This window comes from Pipistrellus kuhlii, unplaced genomic scaffold (genome assembly GCF_014108245.1).
Source record: "Pipistrellus kuhlii isolate mPipKuh1 unplaced genomic scaffold, mPipKuh1.p scaffold_m20_p_9, whole genome shotgun sequence".
NCBI classification, from domain to species: domain Eukaryota; kingdom Metazoa; phylum Chordata; class Mammalia; order Chiroptera; family Vespertilionidae; genus Pipistrellus; species Pipistrellus kuhlii.
In genome coordinates, this window is record NW_023425595.1 from 3,158,997 (window position 1) to 3,178,935 (window position 19,939).

General features: G+C 47.9%; 1 protein-coding gene across 6 annotated transcripts in view; it reads right to left on the reverse strand.

Annotated features, from left to right (window-relative positions):
- PAMR1 (peptidase domain containing associated with muscle regeneration 1) overlaps positions 1 to 19,939 on the reverse strand; it is a 131,040-nt gene that overhangs the window by 17,922 nt on the left and 93,179 nt on the right. For all 6 annotated transcript variants that reach the window (XM_036428425.2, XM_036428424.2, XM_036428422.2 and 3 more), the window contains 3 exons: positions 9,176 to 9,290; positions 7,788 to 8,005; positions 6,280 to 6,387 (listed from right to left, as the gene is read on the reverse strand). In XM_036428425.2, the coding sequence (XP_036284318.1) occupies positions 6,280 to 6,387; positions 7,788 to 8,005; positions 9,176 to 9,290 (441 nt within the window). The remainder of the gene's footprint in view (positions 1 to 6,279; positions 6,388 to 7,787; positions 8,006 to 9,175; positions 9,291 to 19,939) is intronic.

A 19,939-nucleotide genomic window follows, 5' to 3' on the forward strand; every position in this document is an offset into this window, starting at 1 on the left:
AAGCTCTAAGGGTATCTAAGCATTTCAGTAAAGACAACAGATCCAAAGCCAACAAAATTCATTACCCTGTGATCTAGCTGGGAGCCTGGAGCTTGTGAGTCTCAATTCTTAGCTGCCCTTAGTATCCACCCACTCTCACTCGTCACCCAAAATCAAGGAAACAATTTGTGACAGAATTTTGGTCCTGTTTGGAAAAGGCATTAACTCTCTCCCTGGGGCTTTGATTCCTGCTGGAAACATGATTTTTCACAAGACCGACACCCAGAGACAACCAGCTGGGCTCCCTCGTCCTCATTGTTTTCCTGTTCGGTTTACATCGGAATTTGGTGCCTCTGGACCAGATCCAGTTCTCTTTTTACTCCCATGAGGGTCTTCCCCAACCAGGAATAACAACACCAACTGGTGATGTAATCCCCACTGAGAATCTTTTTTATCAATTTCCAGCCGATGGTATCTGCCCCCTGCTGCTGTCCAGCCCTCCGCGGGTGTGAGAGAGACAGTATCCGTGTGAAATTATGCTTGGATTGCACACACCGCCATTTATTCAGCCGGCAGCAATTTGTAGGCTGAGGCTCACAATTAGCTATTTGATCTTCCTCAGTGTTGTCCGTAGCCCCTGGTACACTGTGTCTTTCGGATACCACTTTTCCGGTGTTTGGATGGCCTAGTTCTGTGGTCGGCAAACTGCGGCTCGTGAGCCACATGCGGCTCTTGGGCCCCTTTGAGTTTTTAGCAAAGGCCAGCTTAGGAGGACCCTAATTAAGTTAATAACAATGTACCTACCTATATAGTTTAAGTTTAAAAAAATGTGGTTCTCAAAAGAAATTTCAATCGTTGTACTGTTGTTATTTGGCTCTATTGATGAATGAGTTTGCAGACCACTGGCCTAGATAATTAAACAGCTGAAAGGGCCTATGCCTAAGAGACAAGTCAACATTGAATAATCTTCATATTTTTCATCTTATTTTGGTTCAAAATCATCCAGACACATCCTTGCTTGGTAGAGATATTAACCTTTGTGAGTGGTAAGCACTCCCCTGTCCTATAACTAATGGATCTGCTTGGTTAGAGTCTTCTTGGTGCATCCCCACACCTCAGAAGGTTTCTGAGTCAGCTCTGTGGGTATCATGGGGGTGGGCAATAACACTAAACTACTGGGGGGAATGTCCCCCGGGGGTGTTCCTAGTCAACCTTCAAAATAGAAGAGATGCTCACAATGACAATGGCCCAAACTGAGCAATTCTGCTGCTACCCTTGGGGATAAAGAGAATGGCCCTGCTGAAACCGGTTTGGCTCACTGGATAGAGCGTTGGCCTGCGGACGGAAAGGTCCCAGGTTCGATTCCGGTCAAGGGCATGTACCGTGGTTGCGGGCACATCCCCAGTAGGGGGTGTGCAAGAGGCAGCTGGTCGATGATTCTCTCTCATCAATGTTTCTAACTCTCTATCCCTCTCTTCCTCTCTGTAAAAAATCAATAAAATATATTTAAAAAGAAAGAAAGAAAGAAAGAAAGAAAAAAGAGAGAGAATGGCCTTGCCGAGGAGCCTGGGGCTGCTGAGAACATCTGAGTCCTACGAGATGACGGATTCTCACCACCCTCTTAGCACATCTCATCGCCACCATCACCGAAGGGAAGGCCTTCCTACAGGAAGTTGATGTTGGGAACCAGATGGCACGTGACATGCTTCTCTGCACGTGAGAAAGGCTAAGATTGGAATTGTTCTGTAGTTCTGCCAAATAGGAGGAAAAATTCTACGCTGCACAGCCCTGCCTTACTTCCTGTGGTAGCTAACAGACGCTCAGAGGCTTAGGCTGGATGCAGGTGTAAAGCAGGGAGGATAGCAGCTCCTAACCCACGCGGATGTGGTGACCGTTAATCAAGACGATGCTGCATAAGGCACAGAGCCTGTCGCTGAGTATAGAGAAGAATAACTACAGTTGTTTTTAATGCTCGGATACAACAGGGAAGCCTTGTGTTTTACAAAGAGGAAGCTTTCCTCTTCTGAATCAGAGTGAGGGCCGGGGAAGGAGCACATGCCCCACAAGGCAGGGGATTTTAAGGAAAAGTGGGGGGCTCTCCAGCCTTTGTCAAGGGGCTGGAGTCAGTCTCGGGGTCCACGATGGCAGGGATGTTTGTTTCCATCAGACGTTAACTCTGCTTGGCTCTCCTCTTCTACTCTTCGTAGCCTCTTCCCTCTTCATATGGCCCCTTCCAGGAACAATGGGTTACCCCTGAGTCCAGACCCGAAGGAAAGTCTGCCTCCTGCACTAAGCCCTGCCTCAGTGGGCTCAACTGCCAAAGCAAAGGCAGCTGAGAAGGCCTTGGGAAGACTCCTGCTCTTTTTCTGCCCTGTCTATCTCTCTAATAAAAGACATTAAGTGATGCTCTGGAGTCCAGGTCTCCTCTATGACCACCAGGGGGCCGACATACGCTCACCACATGTTACATGAGTGACGACTAAAAAATCAAATGAGGAAAAAGTGAGACCGAGCAGATAACATGATGCTTGGGCAACACGCTCTCCCCATTACACCCCATTTCCAGTTCTTCCCAACACGATTCCACCGATCATTTCTAAGTGCCCCCTTGCTGGGCTGTCCTGTCTGCGAAGGCTCCCCGCCCATCATACCCAGCGTGGGTGTCCTCTCCTGGGACTCAGGATTCCTTTCTGACAATGGCATTGGTTGTGTCTACCTGCCCTTTTCAAACCAGACTTTCTCGTCTGCACACAAGTATGGCGGTGGCAATGCTTCATGTCTGGCAATAATGTGGGCGGTTCACAGAGGAACCGTAGGGAGTTGTGGTGGAAGAATTTCCTTAAGGAAGCTCGAGGAAAGTCTGCCATCATTATCTAGTTTGTGGAAACCAGTGCTGTGGCCCTACCCCTTTCCCTGGAGGATCCCCTGCTCTCTGCCAATGGCCATAATAGGGGACCGGAGTAGTAAGAACAATACTGGCTCCTCTTTTATCATCTCAGGGTCTTATGTCATCCCATCCCCAACACCATTCTGAGAAGTACTTGGCAATATTTCTCTGAAAATTATAAACCAAGGCTCTTGTGAGTTCCATGACTTGTTCTTGGTCACCTGACTGACAAACTGGAGGCTCAGAGTCTCTCTGTCCTCTGGTCCAAGCTCGTCCCCTGAGTGCTCCATGTAACGATGGGCAAAGGTGCTCCCGTGTTCCAGGTATTGAGGATAAGACAGGGCTCTGGCCCAAAAAGCCAGGAAGCTGATTTTATGACCTCTCCGCGGAGTGGTCCTATAGCCTCTCACTTCTCTGTGATGGGAGAGGGGATGGCGACTCACTGGGGGTCAGCGTTCACGTTTCCACGAAAACCACAGCTCTCCGGACCGCTTCTTCTGATGAGAAGCACAGGCCGGCTGCCCTTTGAAGCTGAAGCAGCCAGAGTGCTCTCCTCCTGGGCGCTTTTCTCCCAGCCCTGGGGACAGGCTAGTGGGAAACCTCCTGGCGCTCCAAACCCCCAAAGCATCCAGATGCCCGTCTTCCTCTAATTGGTGGAGGCCATTGTGCTGTGTTCCAAGGCGCAGCGGAGCCCGCAGGGCGAGCTTTGTGCCCGAGAGTCAGCCGGGTCCAGAGCGCCTCATTGGGATGCAGGGGGGACACCCCGGCTCCTCAACTGGGCCAGAGGAACAAAGGCGACATGGAAACTGGAGCAGGCCATGAATCCGCCACTCTCCACTTTCTCAAAACAGGATTCCGACCCTTCACTGAAGAACTTATTTTGTCCTTGTGCTCCAGACAAAGAGACAGGAAACTTCAGAGGAAAAAAGGGGCCTCGGTTTCTTACATGGTGGCCCAAGGAGGTTGGGGTCGCGGAGGGTGCTGGCAGGGGGCTGGCTTGGCCCCAGGGCTGAAGGGGAAGCCACTCGCCCCTTTTGATTGCTCTCAGAGGAGGTCACCTGGGAGCAGGGGGAAGCTGGGAACTAATTACCGGGAAGTCTGAACATAGATGCACTTCAATATTGTATTTGCGGCTTTCACATCCTCTTGCCAACTCAACACGATTGTTTCTTATTCTCTTCTTATAAAAATATGTTTTTATTGATTAGAGAGAGAGAGGAAGGGAGAGGGATAGAAAAGATGGAAACTCCGATGAGAGAGATACATCGATCAGCTGCCTCCTGCATGCTCCTTACTGGGGATGGAGTCGGCAACCCGGCCTGGGAATCAAACCATGACCTCTTGGTTCACGGGTCTACAATCAACCACTGAGCCACACCAGCTGGGCGACTATTTCTCATTCTTTATCTACTGCTCTAGGAAGGCCCAGGGAAAAACTCCTTTCAGACCCACGGAATTCCTTTGAAAATCAATCCATTTCCAGCTTGATCCCAGCTTCTGAAATGCAACTGCTAATTCTTATTTCAGGACTGCTGTTTATAACGGCGCATTTTGAAAATCGGTAAAACCCTTCAGTGATCATTTTGAGGACACTTCTCAAAAGTGTGACTCTCCACACCCTTGGAACGAACAGCTCAACAGCTACAAATTGATCTTACAAAAATACCTCCACAAGAAAGATCGGTGAGGGCAGTCATTGCTGCTCTTTTCACAATAGTAAAAACAAACACAGTAACAGGTGTATCTTAAGGAACTGGATGAATAGATGACTGTGTCTACATCCACACACTGAAAAGCACAACTATTATTGTCAAATGAGTGAAAAAAATGATTAAGGCCTTTTTCGAAATTACAAGGTAAAGTGCCACAGATAATTTTCATGTTTCCCTTATTGACTTAGCTGGAGCTTGTGCTGAATTTCCCAGGGGGAAAACCAAACCCCTAAACCGTATAGAAAATAGTCAGACATTTGGACCAACATGGACTGACCTTGAAAACATATCCAAGAGGCGGGCACTGAAAACAAGTTGAAAATTGTTTGTGTGCTTTCATGCACTTTTGTTTAAAATAGGGGTTCTCAATCTTGGCACAACTGACATTTGGGCAAGATAACTCTGGCAGGGGAGGGGGTGTGGGGGAGAGAAGGGAGTTGCCCTGTGCATTATTGGATGTTTTACAGCACCCCTGATCTCTACTAATAAGATGCCAGTAGCACCTCACCCCGGCAATGATGACAAACCAACAATGTTTCTGAACATCACTGAAGGTCCCCTGGGTTGGGAGTGGGGAGCAAAATCCCCCCCCCCCTCACCCTCTCCCTGAGTTGAGAACCAAAGGTTTAAAATGGTGACATATAGACAACTTCCGCTTGCACACTCTAGTCTAGAAGAAAGTCTGGAAGGATACTCGTGTTGTTAACTGCTGGGAGCCAGGCTTGGTCAGGAAAAGCAATGTTCTCTTTCTATTTTCCACATCTCTCTACTGTGCGATTGTTGTCACAAGTATATACGTCTTCTGCAATGAACTAGACTGCTATTCCATTCCCACTCATAGGCACGCACAGACGTCAGGATTCTCTTTGGAAAAGAGCGATAGGTGGGCCTCGCCTGGGAAGCCAGGTCCTTTGATAGGACTCAATGATGAGACATGATAAGCACCCGCATCAACTGGTTGCATAAAGTCTCACCAAGCCCCATGGTGAGACGGTGTCTGAGAGCTTGCGAGCGATGCGGGGAGTGTGAGATCCTCGCCTCCACTTCTGAATTGGATAGGCCAGCATCCTTGCACCCTCTGTGCCAGCCCCTCTCCTGCTCCAAGGAGCATCTAACACTTCCCTGGAACTTCAGGAGGACAGAGCACTGAGGCAGCAGTATGAACTTTATAGGATGCAATCAGAACAGGATGTTCTTTTGTAGGATGTACCAAAATACCTGTGCATGCCAGTGAGGAGGGACTGATGAAGACACTGTGGTTGCTCTGCCCTCAGAGGCCTTCTCACTCTCTCTGTAGGCCCCTTCCCACCCACTCCCTCCCCCAAGCTATCTTGTTTCACCTCCGTGGCCTGCACCTGCCATCTCTTTGATGCTCAGAGGCGAGTGGGACCACCTGGCCTGCATGCATAGGAAGCAAGTTATGTTCTCCCTGCCCAGGCCAGCCCTTAGCCAATCCCTGATTGCGGTGGGGATGGGCAGGCATGGCTCCCTTGCTTGAAAGCCAGGACTCACTCTGAGATGTGACTTATATCCATTTCTCACGGCCCGTGAACACTGGGGCTGGGGTTCTGTCCACATTGTGTGCCACCTCAGACAGACCAACCCAGACACCAAGAAACAGCGTATGTGGCAAGCTCCCTAGGCCCTCTCCACGTCAGCCCCCCCGGGACACGTCAGCTCCCACTCCCGAGGCACACTCACGGTTTTCACAGCGCCGCCCGGTGTAGCCTGCCAGGCAGGCACACCTGTAAGATCCCGTTTGGTCAACAAGGCACGTGCTGTCATGGAAACAAGGGGACGAGGAACACGCTGCAAGAGAAAAGGCAGTTTCAGTGCCACTGTGTGGCGTGTCCATTTCTTCAAGCCTGGGGTCTTGCAAACAGCACACTCATGACGAAAGCAGAAGCACCTTTCACCCCCGCAGAGGGACTCCAGGGTCAGAGCAGCCTTGGGTAGCTTTATTTTTAAATATATATATATATATTATATATATATATATATATATATATATATATATATATACACACACACACACACACACACACACACTGTTTATTGATTTCAGAGAGGAAAGGAGAGGGAGAGAGATGGGAAATATCAATGATGAGAGATATAGTCATTGATCAGCTGCCTCCTGCACTCCCCTTATTGGGTGGGGATCGAGCCTGCAACCTAGGCATGTGCCCTTGACCAGCATCGAACCATGACCCCCTGGTTCATAGGTCACAGCTTAACCACGGAGCCACACCAGCTGGGCATCATTGGGTAGATTTAGAGCATCTTTTTCAAGGAACCCCAGCATCCTGGATTCTTGGGGAAAGGAAGTGGAAGGTGATCTTCGGGACACTGTTGAACATGTACTCAAGAACTCCCAAAGACACATTGTTCGAACAGTAGTCCCTTGAGATGGTGAGAGTTCTGGGCTCACATATGGTGGGGAAACAGGACTAGTATTAAAGGGCATTAACTGGACTTCCCTTCTGCAGAACTTCTCGGAATGCAATCCAACCCCAGACGATGAGAGCTGGACTGATCCCTTAAGATGGAGCACTTTGTTCCCTTTTACTAAATCCGTCTTCCTAACCCGGACAAGGCAGCAGCAGGCAAAGTCAGGCTTAAAGTTAGTTATGCATAAAGCAAGTGGCATTTACCTACTTTACGGAGGGCAAAGCGGGGCTCAGAGCACGCCTGGTGTAGGGCAGCTGTGGAGTGCTTTCTATGGACCAGACTCCCTGCTCGGCCCTCCATCTTTCTGTCTCCCAGAGCCTTCTTAACGGAGCAGGATCTACCGTTAGTAACTTAGTCACTGCTTGGGAAATTGTAGCCCCAGAAGTAAAAGAACTTGCCCAAGGTCACCTGGCTTCACCTGCCAGAGATCCAAAGCTAATGTTCGTAACCACGGCAGGCCCCCCAGTGGGAGCTCCAGAGCCAAATTGCTTGTGTATAAATCTCCGGTTCCACCCCCATAGCTGTGTGACCTTGGACAAATTACCCTGCCTCTCTGTGCTCCAGGAGGTAACAATCCCTAGTTCTGGTTCCCGTGAACATTTCTGAAATATACCTCACCACTCCTCTCCTCCTGCTCAATGTTGGGGCTCTTCTGAGACCCCAGCGTGCCAGGTCGGAATAAGGCTGAGCAGGGAGGGGAGCAGTACATAGAAAGCAGGTGTCTGTGTGCAAAGCGCTGCATTTGTCTCTGTGGCCCTTACCTGTGATCTCTTCAAAAATGGCATGGAAGCCATCGAAATTCTTGGAGCCATCTGAGTGGAAGAGGATGTGGAGCGAGGAGCCCGTGCTCCTGATGGGAGCTGGCCGCTCATTGCCACAGAAACGCTTGATGATCTGGCCATCGCTGTTGTCCCCGTCACGGACCTCCACGTAGTCATACTGGCACATGTAGTCAAACTCCAGGCTCAGCATGACAAACCTGTGGGTGGAGAAGGTAGGCCTGAGAGCCCTGGGCGATTGGAGGCCAAAGGATACATAGGCCTCTGGAAATTGGGTGCCACTGGCCTGGTCAGATAGCAAACTGGTCCTGGAGGGCTTGAGCCAGATGAACATTTGTAGTGGACAGGTGTGTGTACATACACTGCGCGCATGTGTGTGCACACACAGAGCATGCCCAGGTGAAGGGGTGCCGTATGCTATTCAGGGAACCTCCCTCTAGGAGGCCTCCCTGATGACTCTTTCCAAAGGAGACCCCTTATTTTCTTCATGATGTATATACAAATTTTCTCTTCTCGTTTTTATCTCCTTGGTATGTGTGTGCGCACGCATGCCTGACTCCTCCACTAGACTGCAAACTCCTTGAGAGCAGAGTGGGGCATCTGTCTTATTCCAGTGCCTAGAGAGGAGTAGGAGAGGTGACACAGGAGGCAGAGAACAGTTCTTTCAACAGTTCTTTCAACAGCCCCTGAGGGGTACCACGTTCTGTTCCAGGCACTAAGACCTGTTCCAGGCATCCGTGAACATTCTCACCATCAGGACTCTCCTGTGCTACTTCCTCACAGTTACAATAAAACCAGGTCTCTACTGTGGACTAGGGTACAAATTAAATGTTTGCATGGACCTCAAAGCCCATGAGAGAAACAACTTATCTTCCACACAAGTGAGAGAACTGGTTCATTTGTTGGAGGGGGTGGGGAGTGGTGGCTGTTTTCTGAGAACATCAGTGAAAGGATTTGTGTCAAGTGTGAGCCCCGATCTTGAGTCTAAATCCCCTGAATTTTAGACCTGCGCCGCCCTTTAGTTCTTCACTTCCCTCCCATGGAACCCAGCCCGGCAGTCTGAGAACAGGAAGACTGGTTATGATCTGGGCATGAGTAGATGGCTCTCAGGATCTTGCTTTGTTGTGTTGTCTTTGGGTAAAAATCAATGGAGCCCCACTGTTGTAAGGCAGTGAATGCCAGCATTTAATTGGCCATCGTGTTGACCAGGCCTTATCCCACTAAATCAATGAGAGGTTAAAGAAAAAGGCTCCAATATACATTTTCTGCCTTTGAGGATAACATGCTGATGCTTAGTTAGCCCCCTGGGTCACTAGGATCCAGCGCCCTCAGTCCCATTACTGTGTTTCCTCATAAGCCTAGCCACTTACCTTAGCTGGATGTTAAACCCAGGTTTGGCATGAATGGTCCATTCGCAGTGAGCATTTAGCGGGTAGCTCTCCAGAAAAATCTGACCCTTCGATGCTCGCAGAACCTGGCCACATCCTGGGGAGAGAAGATTGGGCATGGGCATTGGAGTCAATAGAAAAGAGATGCTCATTCCACACCCTGAGGATGAAACGGAGAAGGGAAGAACTATTTCTGAAGCACCTAGCGATGCTTAGGTTTTAATCCACCCAGCAGCTTGAGAAGGGAAGGGGCATCGTTCTAGTGTCCCAGCTGGGAAAATGGATACCTAGAGGAATAACTGGCCTAGCTATTGAGTGACAGAGGAGAGATTCAATCCTGACTGTGTCTGACTATCCACAAGCCACGCTGTCACCCCCCTTCGCTGAGATGGCCAAAGGCCAGCCTGCGGTCTCCACCTCCATGAGCTCTGGAAGCTGACCTTCCCCACACCTCTCTGTAGGACACGATGGCTTTTGTCCCAACTCTCCACCTACACATGACTGTTTGGTCTGTGTTCCCTCCACCTTCTTCACCCCACAAATAGAGCCCCAAAGCTACTCTTTGCTGAGCCCCTTCATCCAGTTAGAAAATTAATTTGTCTATGACCAATTATGTAATCAATGCCTCACTAATGCGTGATACTGGAGGGTGGACACAGTCTCTAACCAGTTGGACTGGATTAATGGTTTTTTGGTTTTTTTTTCTAGTTTCCAACCCCCTTTTCTCAAACAAACTTATGAAAACTGTCAATCACACCATGGGCCCAAGAAGGGTTCTGGGTTAAAGCAGAAGCAGAGACCCAAAGCCCTCCGTCCTCATCATCACCCTTGTCCCCTGAGTTGCCTACAAGGGAGCTCTAAGATTTGAAAACCACTGGAAAAGCACAGGTATGTAAGAAGCACCTAGTTGTTTTTTTGTGTGTGTATGTTTTTTTTAAAAATATATTTTATTGATTTTTCACAGCGAGGAAGGGAGAGGGATAGATAGCTAGAAACATCGATGAGAAAGAATCATCGACCAGCTGCCTCCTGCACACCCCCCACCGGAGATGTGCCCGCAACCTTGACCGGAATCGAACCTGGGACCCTTAAGTCCGCAGACTGACGCTCCATCCACTGAGCCAAACCGGTTTCGGCAGAAGCACCTAGTTTTATGAAAGAGTTTTGGGGAAATGTTTTGAATTGGTTTTATAGAAAAAACTACCTAAGTCATGTAAATAAATATTTTCTACAAGAGTTGGCCATCTATGATCGTGGACCAAAACCAGTGCCTGTTCTTGTAAATAAAATTTTATTGGAACAGAGCCATGCTTGTTCTTTTATGCAGTGTCTATGGTCACTCTCAAGCTCATAACATCAGAGTTGAGTAGTTGCAACAAGAGACAAAAAGATGAAAATATTTACTATCTGTTCCTTTACAGAAAAAATTTATCCCTGGTCAATTAGAAATCCAGATCTATAATCCTTTTGCTAGAGCTGGGATCTTTTCTAGCCTGTACACCTAGAATGGTACCTGGCATATAACAGGTGCTCCATAGATAGGTGTTGATTGGCTAAATGATGATATCATGATAGGCCAGGCACTAGCCAAAAGATTCATAAACATTCTCTCCTTTAATCCCCATGAGAAACCAATTCACCTCCCCATTTCCCAGATGTGAACACTAAGGATGGGACTTCCCCAAGGCCAGATGGCCAGGAAGTCCGAAGACTGTCAATCACTGTTCCAACAGGAAAGCCCTGGTGAATCTGGAGACCTCAGCATCCTCCTACCCTTGGCTTGAAACATTACCTTCTCTGACTCTGTGGCCTTGAGCAAGCTACTCCATCTCTCAGAACCTCAGCAAACGAGGATAAAACTTCATCATAAGGATTGTGAGACTTGAATCAAGTTACGCACAGAAAGCCCTCAGCAGAAAAATCAGTAAACACTAGCGGGCCACGAAGCGGGGCCTTGAACTTGAGTCTGTCAAGGACCAATGCTGGATCTTGACTGGCAACTTAAACTGCCTTCGGGGCTTCCTGACCCAGCGCCCTCCCACCTCCCACTCCATTTGGAGGAGAAGAATCTTTCTTCCCTATCCTCCCCCCGCCCCCCCAAAAAAAGATACGCTGGCTCGTCACCACTCCCCCTGCTGTTCTAGAGTGCACGTTCCTCCTTCCTGCACACCTCACGCTCCTCCTCGCCCACACTCATTTGCTGCCCGGCTACGGAAATGATGTGCTGGGTGTGAAGGCCAGAAAAAGAAACCTTCGTGCACAGCCTCCAGCCCTGGGACTGGAAGCTGCCCAACCGCCAGGCGTGAAATCTCAGCTCCCACAGCAAACCTTCTGCAGGGACCCACGCCAGAACCAGCAGCAGCATTTGCCCACGTGCAGAAGCTGGAACCAGACAGCAGCATCCTACATTCCCCCCATTTTCAGGGGGAGCCGCTGCCCAGCCCTGGTCAGGTCTCCTGGGCAAGAACACTCAGGCATGGGCACGTCCCAGGATCTCACACAGCCTGTGGAGGGCTCTAGCCCCAGCCCCACCCACACGCCGGCCCCCGACTGGCCATGTGAGCTGCTAGACCACTTGCTCCTGCAGGCCCAGGGCTGTCCCTCAGGAGCCAACATCCCAAACCATACTGGCCACCTTGGTTACGTTTCATGATGTTTCCTTCTCACTGCAGAGGGGAGGGCAGCGTGGACACCAAGATGGGGGACAGGTTCCAAGAGGCCACTTCTCAGCAATGTGCGTGGAGGAGGGGTATCGGGTCCAGGGGAGAGGAGGAAGGAACCCTGCTCCCACCCCACACAGGGGCTGCTCCAGCTCCCTTTTGCACTCTGTCCCTACCAGGGGAGGTGGCGGGCTGCGTGCAGGGTACGAGCTGCACCTCTGTCTCGGGCAGAACAGTGAGCCCAGCTGAGTGTCCCGCCAAGGAAGTACTGCTGGCCAACCTAGCAGGTGGTCCTGTGTCTGAAAGACCAGGGCGGGCAATGGGCCTGGGATCCGTGCTCAGACTCTCTGAGAATGTCTTGCTGCAAAGGAGGAAAGGGCTGTGTGTGTGTGTGTGTGTGCGCACACACACACACAGCCCTTTTGCCAGCAAAGTCAGACTGTCCACTGGGCTCTTAAATCTTGGACTCATCTTCAACCCACCCACCCACCTAACCACCCACCACCCTTCCCGGTTGCTACAAGCCAAACAAACAGGAGCGAGCCGGAGAGGCCCTGCTTCTGCAGAGCTGAAAGAACTCTAAACGAGGAAGGGAGCTGGAAGGCTCCCAAAGACACGGACACCCGCAGCGTTCAGACAGAAGTCTTGTTGTCTCCAGCACGGAGGGGGTCGGGGGCCGGAGAGAGACACAACATCCTTCTGAGAAGCGGCTGAGTTTCTTTTTCCCCCCCACTGTAATCTTTCCTCTGGAGGAAAAGAAAGCACTGAGGAAAACGCTCAGATTCAGAAAGGGAACTGCACTTTCTTCCCTCCTTCAGAGGCGGCTCGGGAGACAGGACTCAGTGGTGTAGTGGCAGCCTGGGGAGCTGCCTGGGTCTGACCCTCGGGTAAGCCTCTGACCAGCTGTGTGAGCCCAGGCAAGCTCTCCAGATTTTCCCAGCCGAGGGGCTTCCTCATTTGGAAATAAGAATAATAGCAGCACCGACTGCCATGTTGTTATTTTTCTATTGGTTTGTTCTGAGGGTCAAATGAGATAGCTATTCTATCTACAGCACTCAGCATGGCGCCTGGTCCATAGAAATGCTCAATAAATGGGAAGCAATGCTGTTTCTCTTGAGTCTTGTCTAGATCTGAGACACTATTTTGGTACAAGGATGACAGGGACAGCCCAGGTTCTGGCCACTGCCTCAGGGATCCTAAGAGCCTCGTTACATCATTGGCTGGAGCCCTAAACCCATTAGGCCCAGGATCCCAGGCAGTGATGGCAGAACCAACGCCTGGATGATGACATGGGAATGGCCCATGCACCCGGCCAGGAGTTGGGAGAAAGCTCTCACTTTCAACGTGATTTGGTTCATCATACCATGACCTGCAGGCCCCCGGACAGGCCCTCAGATGAGGAGTGTCAGTGCCTCTCACCTCCAGAAGGGATTTGGTAGAGAGGGGGAGAGTTTGGGCTCTCAAGTGGCATCTTGGTGCTGCCATTTCCAAGCTGCGTACAGACAGCAGGAATATCATTTAACCCCTCTTTGACTCAGTGTCCTCCCCCGTAAAATGGCTGTGCTGAAGATTCATGAGTTAGGGCATGAAGGTACAGAGAAGATGCCCGGTTCACAGTCAGTGCTACGTGGTGGCTTTTATGGAGGGAAGGGGGGCCCTCAGGTCTTCTTTAGGAACAACCAGACGTCCAGGAGTGACTCCACAGCTAACTCCATGATGTGGCTGATAATCCCAATCAAGTTGATACTTTATACAAATTGTTTTATATAACTGGTTGCCTCTCCCATGACACAGTGCTGAGAGACCAGGGACTTTGCCTGTCATGTTCCCGTCTGTATAGCATTGAGTAGGTGTTCAATTAACTGAATGAATGGCTGTGCAAGATAGAACCAAACATCTGCCCAGTCAGACCATTTTTAAAGCCCCTCCCCCCTGTACCAAATGGTCTGTTCATTTAGTTGAAACTGTGGTCCAGTAAGAATAGCATCAGTTGCAGAAGGTCTTTTTCTCTTTGGTTATTTGCAATGAACACACACTGAGAAAACCCTGCCAATCCAATTCAAAAGACAGGATCTGGACTAGGGTAGCACAAAGGACATCGAACGCTAAATATTTTCAGTCTTTTTTTCCTCTGTGCTTCAGCTTGGTTTATTTCTATTAAACCTGTGTTTAAGTTCCCTGCTCCTTTCTGCTGTTGTGACCAACTGGCTGTTAATCCCCTCTGATCATTTAAAAAAATATTTAAATAGTATAGCTCTCAGTTGTGGGATTTCCGTTTGGTTCCTTTTAACACTTTTCAAATCAATTTTGAAATTTCTCTTCTTCAATTGTATTAACATTTTACTGTAAACCATTTAATATATTTATTTTTAAATCATTTAAAAATCCTTGTCTGAAAATTCCAGTATTTTCTCATGTGTGGTCTGTTTCTTTGGACTGATTTTTCTCTTGACTATAGGTCCCATTCTCTTGCTTCTTCACAACAGGAAATACATAGATTTTTTTTGGATTGTTAATATCCTTTCTTCTATTAGGCAAGAGGGCTGAGGGACTAATTAGGTCGACCCAATCAGAAAGTAAGCTAGTTTGAAGCAGGCCCAAGCTCTAATCCTTCTGGAAGGGTCTTGAAATTCAAGCACCAGGAACCTAATAACTGCCTTTGATTTTCAACACCCCCACTGCCCAACCTCCTGCAACTACATAGCTGCAAGAATGGAAAAATGGAGCCTAGGAAATGGTATCACTTTGAAATGTCAAGTGTTTGAAGCTGTAAAACTACACTTTCCCAAGATCTCCAGCTTTCCATGTCTTGCCCCAGCCTCTGCTTGCTCAGCCAAATTTCATTTAAGGGAAATATCTGGTGGAGACGATGGCCTTTGCTTTGCGGTCTTCTTCAGATTTCAATCCAACCGGCCAGCACATAGGTTCCTCACAAGTGTGGCAGGCTCCTCCTCTGCTTCCAGCAGGCCCACCCTCTCACCTGCCCTGCCCCCAGCCAACCTCTATAGCTGACTCACTTAAGGTACGAAGCATCCTGGATCCCTTGCTCACCCAGAAAGAACTCATTCCTCTGGAGTTCAGACTCTTACAGAGTATGTATTCACAGATACTCAAAGGTTTTAAAGAATATTCTGAATTTTCTTTGATTTATCAAGTGATTTCTTGCTCTCTGAGCAGAAAGGAAGTCTTTTTCATGTCCTATGCCCTAATCAGAAGCTGAGCAATGATGGATGAGCTCTTTGACAACATAAAATCTTCTGCAAACTTCTCACCTAAATTCCCTAGAGCCAAAGAGCTACAGGACATGAAATATAAAATGCAATTTACCACACAATACTTGTCCTAGGGAGACTACCTCCTCGTGTCCAGCATATATTTTCTTGTCACTTTGGGGAATTATGCTTTATTATATTTCCTCTCTAGCCTTACATTGATTTTCTTCTCAAAAAAAAGAAAGAAAGAAAAAGAAGAGCTTATTTTATGGCTCTGGTTTAGAAATAAAAATAAGAATAGCCCTGACCAGTGTGGTTCAGTTGGTTGAGTGTCATCCCATACACCAAAGGGTCACTGGTTCGATTCCTGGTCAGGGCACATGCCCAGGTTGTGGGTTCAGTCCCAGGCCAGAGTGTGCATGGGAGGCAACCTATCAATTCTCTCTCATATCAATCTTTCTCTTTCTCTCTCCCTACTTCCCCCTCCTTCCTTTCCTCTCCCTCTAAAATGAATAAAAACATTTAAAAAAAAAAAAAAAAAAGAATAGCAGCCACCATTTATTGAGTACTTACTATGTACCAGATTCCATTTTAAGGGGTTTATAGATGGTACTTAATTTAACCCGCAAAAATCCTCTAAGGGGCCACTATTATCCCCATTCGGTAAATAAGGAAACTGAGGTTTACAAAGATTGAGTAACTTTGCCAAAGTCATAGGAATAGAGACTCAAACCTACTGGTTCCAAGTCCCATTGTTAACCACTGCATAATACCATCCCCAATTTGGACCCAATTGGTCATCGTTCTTTTTATGGAAGTGCCAGGACACCAAAGACTAGAGCCAGATGAGCCAGTTTTCAGGGACTCCATCCAGGTGGTTCTCTGGTCCCCAGGAGGACTGCTCCACTAATCAGCAATACAGACCAGCCAGTGTGGCTCAGTGATTGAGCACTGACCCATGCACCAGGAGGTTGTTGGTTCGATTCCCGGTCAGGGCACATGTTCAGATTGCAAGCTCGGTCTCCTGTAATGGACATGAAGGAGGCAGCCGATCAATGGTTCTCTCTCATCAATGTTGCTATCTGTCTCTCCTTCTCTCTTCATTTCTCTGAAATCAATAAAAACATATTTTTAGAAAAGCTTTGTGAAAGTGTGCTCTCTCTCTCTCATACAGACACATACAGAGACACACGCGCGCGTGCGCACACACACACAAATTTGCTCTTGACCATTGTCTGTTATGGCTCAAGGACCAGCCTCACAAATCATCCTCCTCTCTCCTATTCTAGCCCACACACATTGTGGGGCATGGCTTATGGCCAGTTCCTTGGCTCCTCTACCACTATGCAAATTATGACTAAGAAGATAAATGTATTAATAATCTCTCTATAAAAATCCTCTCTTCTCTGGGTTGACTTCCTAACCTTCTCATATCCCTTGGATCCTTCAATGCCTACAAGGTTCATATCACTGTCATGCTACATGGAAGTGTGGCATATGGAGTGGCTCTGGGTCCTGCTCCATGTAAGAAGACTACCTCCCGGTTTAAGAAGCGTTGAGAGGAAGTCTTCCTTTTGACTCCTGCTCTCAGCCCCTCTTGGAGCCAGCACACAGACTGCAGTTCCTAAAGGCTTTTCCCATAGGAGGAACCAGGATTCATGGAGAAATGGCTGGTTGCAGACCAGGGAATGAGGCATTGCTTACCGAATGATGCAGTGGAGCCAGCTTTCAGGGGCTGTGCTGGCCAATTCCAAGACAATTTTAGCATGGAAAAGAAAAATGGTGATAACATGGAACATGGAGAATATTAAATTCACGTGTCTGTATGCAGTAAAAGTAAGTCAGATGAGGGAAATGTTAATAGGTGAATCCAGGTGAAAGGTATAGGAATGTACTGTTCTTCAACTCTCTGTAGATTTGAAATTTTTCAAAATAAAAGGCTGGGGAAAGAAACCAAGAATTGGCTCTTGTCCCTAGCCAGGATTTTCTGAGCTCACGAAACCATTCTTTCCTAGGCAGGGAGATGGGAATAAAGTCTTCCCTTAGGTTCAGTGACTTCAGGCCATTCTCCTGTTATCTTGTTTAATACCATCTGCCAATGGTTATGAATGACTTGATCACATAATGGATTTTAAGACTGTCGTAAGTTAGGTTAACACTAATTAACATAAACATTGTCAAGGACGTGATCAAATAAAGGTGCTGTAACATATGCTCAGTGCTTTATATGAAAGCTCTGTAACTCAAATATAGAATCGTCTTTCTGGAATTTTCCAGTCACTTCTCCTTCCTTCTAAGGTTCTATAGGGCGCGGGGGGGGGGGGGGGGGGTTGGGGGTGCGTGGGGAATGCCTGGGCCTCCAGAGGGTATTCAACAGGAAGCCCTCCTTCCTTCGGAATGAAACTGCCTGAAAGGATCACTTGAGCGCCATCTACTGGGTAAATGCTTGCACTGCCATGGGTGTCCAGCAAGATGCCCTGGCCATAAACAGCCACTCAAGTGTGGCTTCCTCTTAACAGAGGCAGGCAGCACCCAGTGCCCAGCAAGAAGTCCACAAACAGTGAAATGAGTTACTTCCTCATTTGAATTCCATTCACATTCATTTAATGCCAATATGAGGCACATGTGGTAAGAACTAATAACATCATCATATCACACAGATGTCTTCTTATGGTCGAACACTGTTTCCATGGATGGTTTGTAAACTCACTGAGGGCTCATTGTTTTCCCTGGTGTCTAACTCAGGGCCCCAAAAGAAATGCTCTATGAAGGCTAAGACTATGGCCAGATAGCACACTGTGTGGGATGAGGCTTTCAGAGCAAACATCATGGAACTAAACAAGCACAACTGAACTAACACAGAATGAGATAGGAATCGGACTGTTATTCTGTTTGTTTCATAGCACTGATGACCGCACTCAATTTTTTTTACTTTTTGGGTGTTTTTTTTTTCTCTCTCTCTCTTCTCTAAATTGCAAGCTCCAAGACATATTCATTGTTTGTCCAGCACTCCAGAGCATCCACTCAAGAAATATTTTTTGAATGGCTGGGTAGACTGATGAATGAGGGCCTGGCTCTGTGTTCTGCCAGTAGCAATGGCCTGTTGTAGCAATAAGCTGTCCTTGAGGAAGCCTTGATCTGACACCTGGATACCATCAGTGGCCCTACCACTTGGGATGGAGAATACTTCCCTAGTTGACTGATTTGGGGCTTATCCACATGACCTCTTTTGAAATGTGAGTGAATGTGATATGAGCAGAGGCCTTAAATGTGCCTGTGTGTGTGGCTTGGCTTCTTGTGCTTCTGCAACTCCCCTAAGGACAGCACGTCCCTAGTAGCTGCTGCCTCTTTGGCCTGGACCCTGAGGCATGGAGTTCAACCCAGATCAGCTCAGCTGAAATCAGTTGAACCCCAGCCCACCCACAGACCCATAATAAAAAATATATATATATTTCCTTTTGAGATTTGTTACACAGCAAAAACTGACTATTATATATGAACATATTATCACCACCACCCCTGATAGCTTTAACATAGATATTCTACTCTCTGCCTACAATACCCCTTCTATCTACGTGTTCCACTGCTTTATTACCACTAAGCTTACTTTTTCACCACATTGAGACAGCCATCCCTATTCTCTCTCTGCCAGGCTCTTTCTGATTTCATGTCCTACCCAACCTGGATGACCTGTCTTAGTCAAGTCTCAGATCAAGCAAATGCCTGTTTCAGTTCATCGCAGCTACCATGCTGCTGGAGAGCTTTGCCCACTGGCCTGGCTGCATCGCCTACATAACAGCTCCAGCTTGAACAGGTTCCTCAGTCTTGCTGGGACTTGCCTTTCCTTATTCCTTGCGTGGCTGTCTCAAACCTTTGCTGCTCTCAAGCCCAGGTCTCACTTCCACTCTGCCCTCAGCAGAGATACCACTTCCCACTTTTCAGAGAAAACAGAGCTTTTGAAGTGGAGGTTGGATGGCACTGTGGTTAAGAACCAGGAGACTAGAATTGCACCCACATAGGTATCCTTCTGGTCTGCCCACACCTGAGCAAAGCATAGCTCAAGCATCAACTCCTACCTAACAGCTCCCCTACCCGTGACTCCTTTTTACCTGGTTCTGACAATGCCATATCCTAGTCCAGTGGTTGGCAAACTGGGGCTCGAGAGCCACATGTGGCTCTTTGGCCCCTTGAGTGTGGCTCTTCCACAAAATACCACGGCCTGGGCGAGTCGTATTTTGAAGAAGTGGCATTAGAAGAAGTTTAAGTTTAAAAATTTTTGGCTCTCAAAAGAAATTTCAATCATTGTACTGTTGATATTTGGCTCTGTTGACTAATGAGTTTGCTGACCACTGTCCTAGTCCCCAACTCTTTATTGGCTTCTCACTGCACTCAGAATAACATCTTGACCCAGTTCACCTACCTACAAGGCCATGCACGATCTGACTCCTGTCTATGGCCCCGTCACATCACATGGCCCTTCTCCACTCACACAGAGAAGAAGCAATCTTTCATTTCCAAACAGAAGAAAATCCTAAAGTGATCTAATATACTGTAGGGGGTCAATGTGAAATCAAAGTTTTGCTGGACAGCTCTGATTGTCTGTCTTAAGCACTTTTATTTCTGGATCACTACTAGCTTGGCCATTCAGGAGCATATAAAAGAATAATGATATGTTTACTGTATTCATTTTTGCTATATTCCAGGCAAAGCATTAGGCATTTCACACATACACACATCTTCTTTAATTCTAGAAACAGCCCAATGGCATAGAGCGCATTATTCCCATTTTAAAGAAAAGGAGACTGCTATTAGCAAGGTTAGATGGCTTGGCCATGGTCACAGTGCAAAGCCATTGGTTAGTCCAGGCCTGTGTC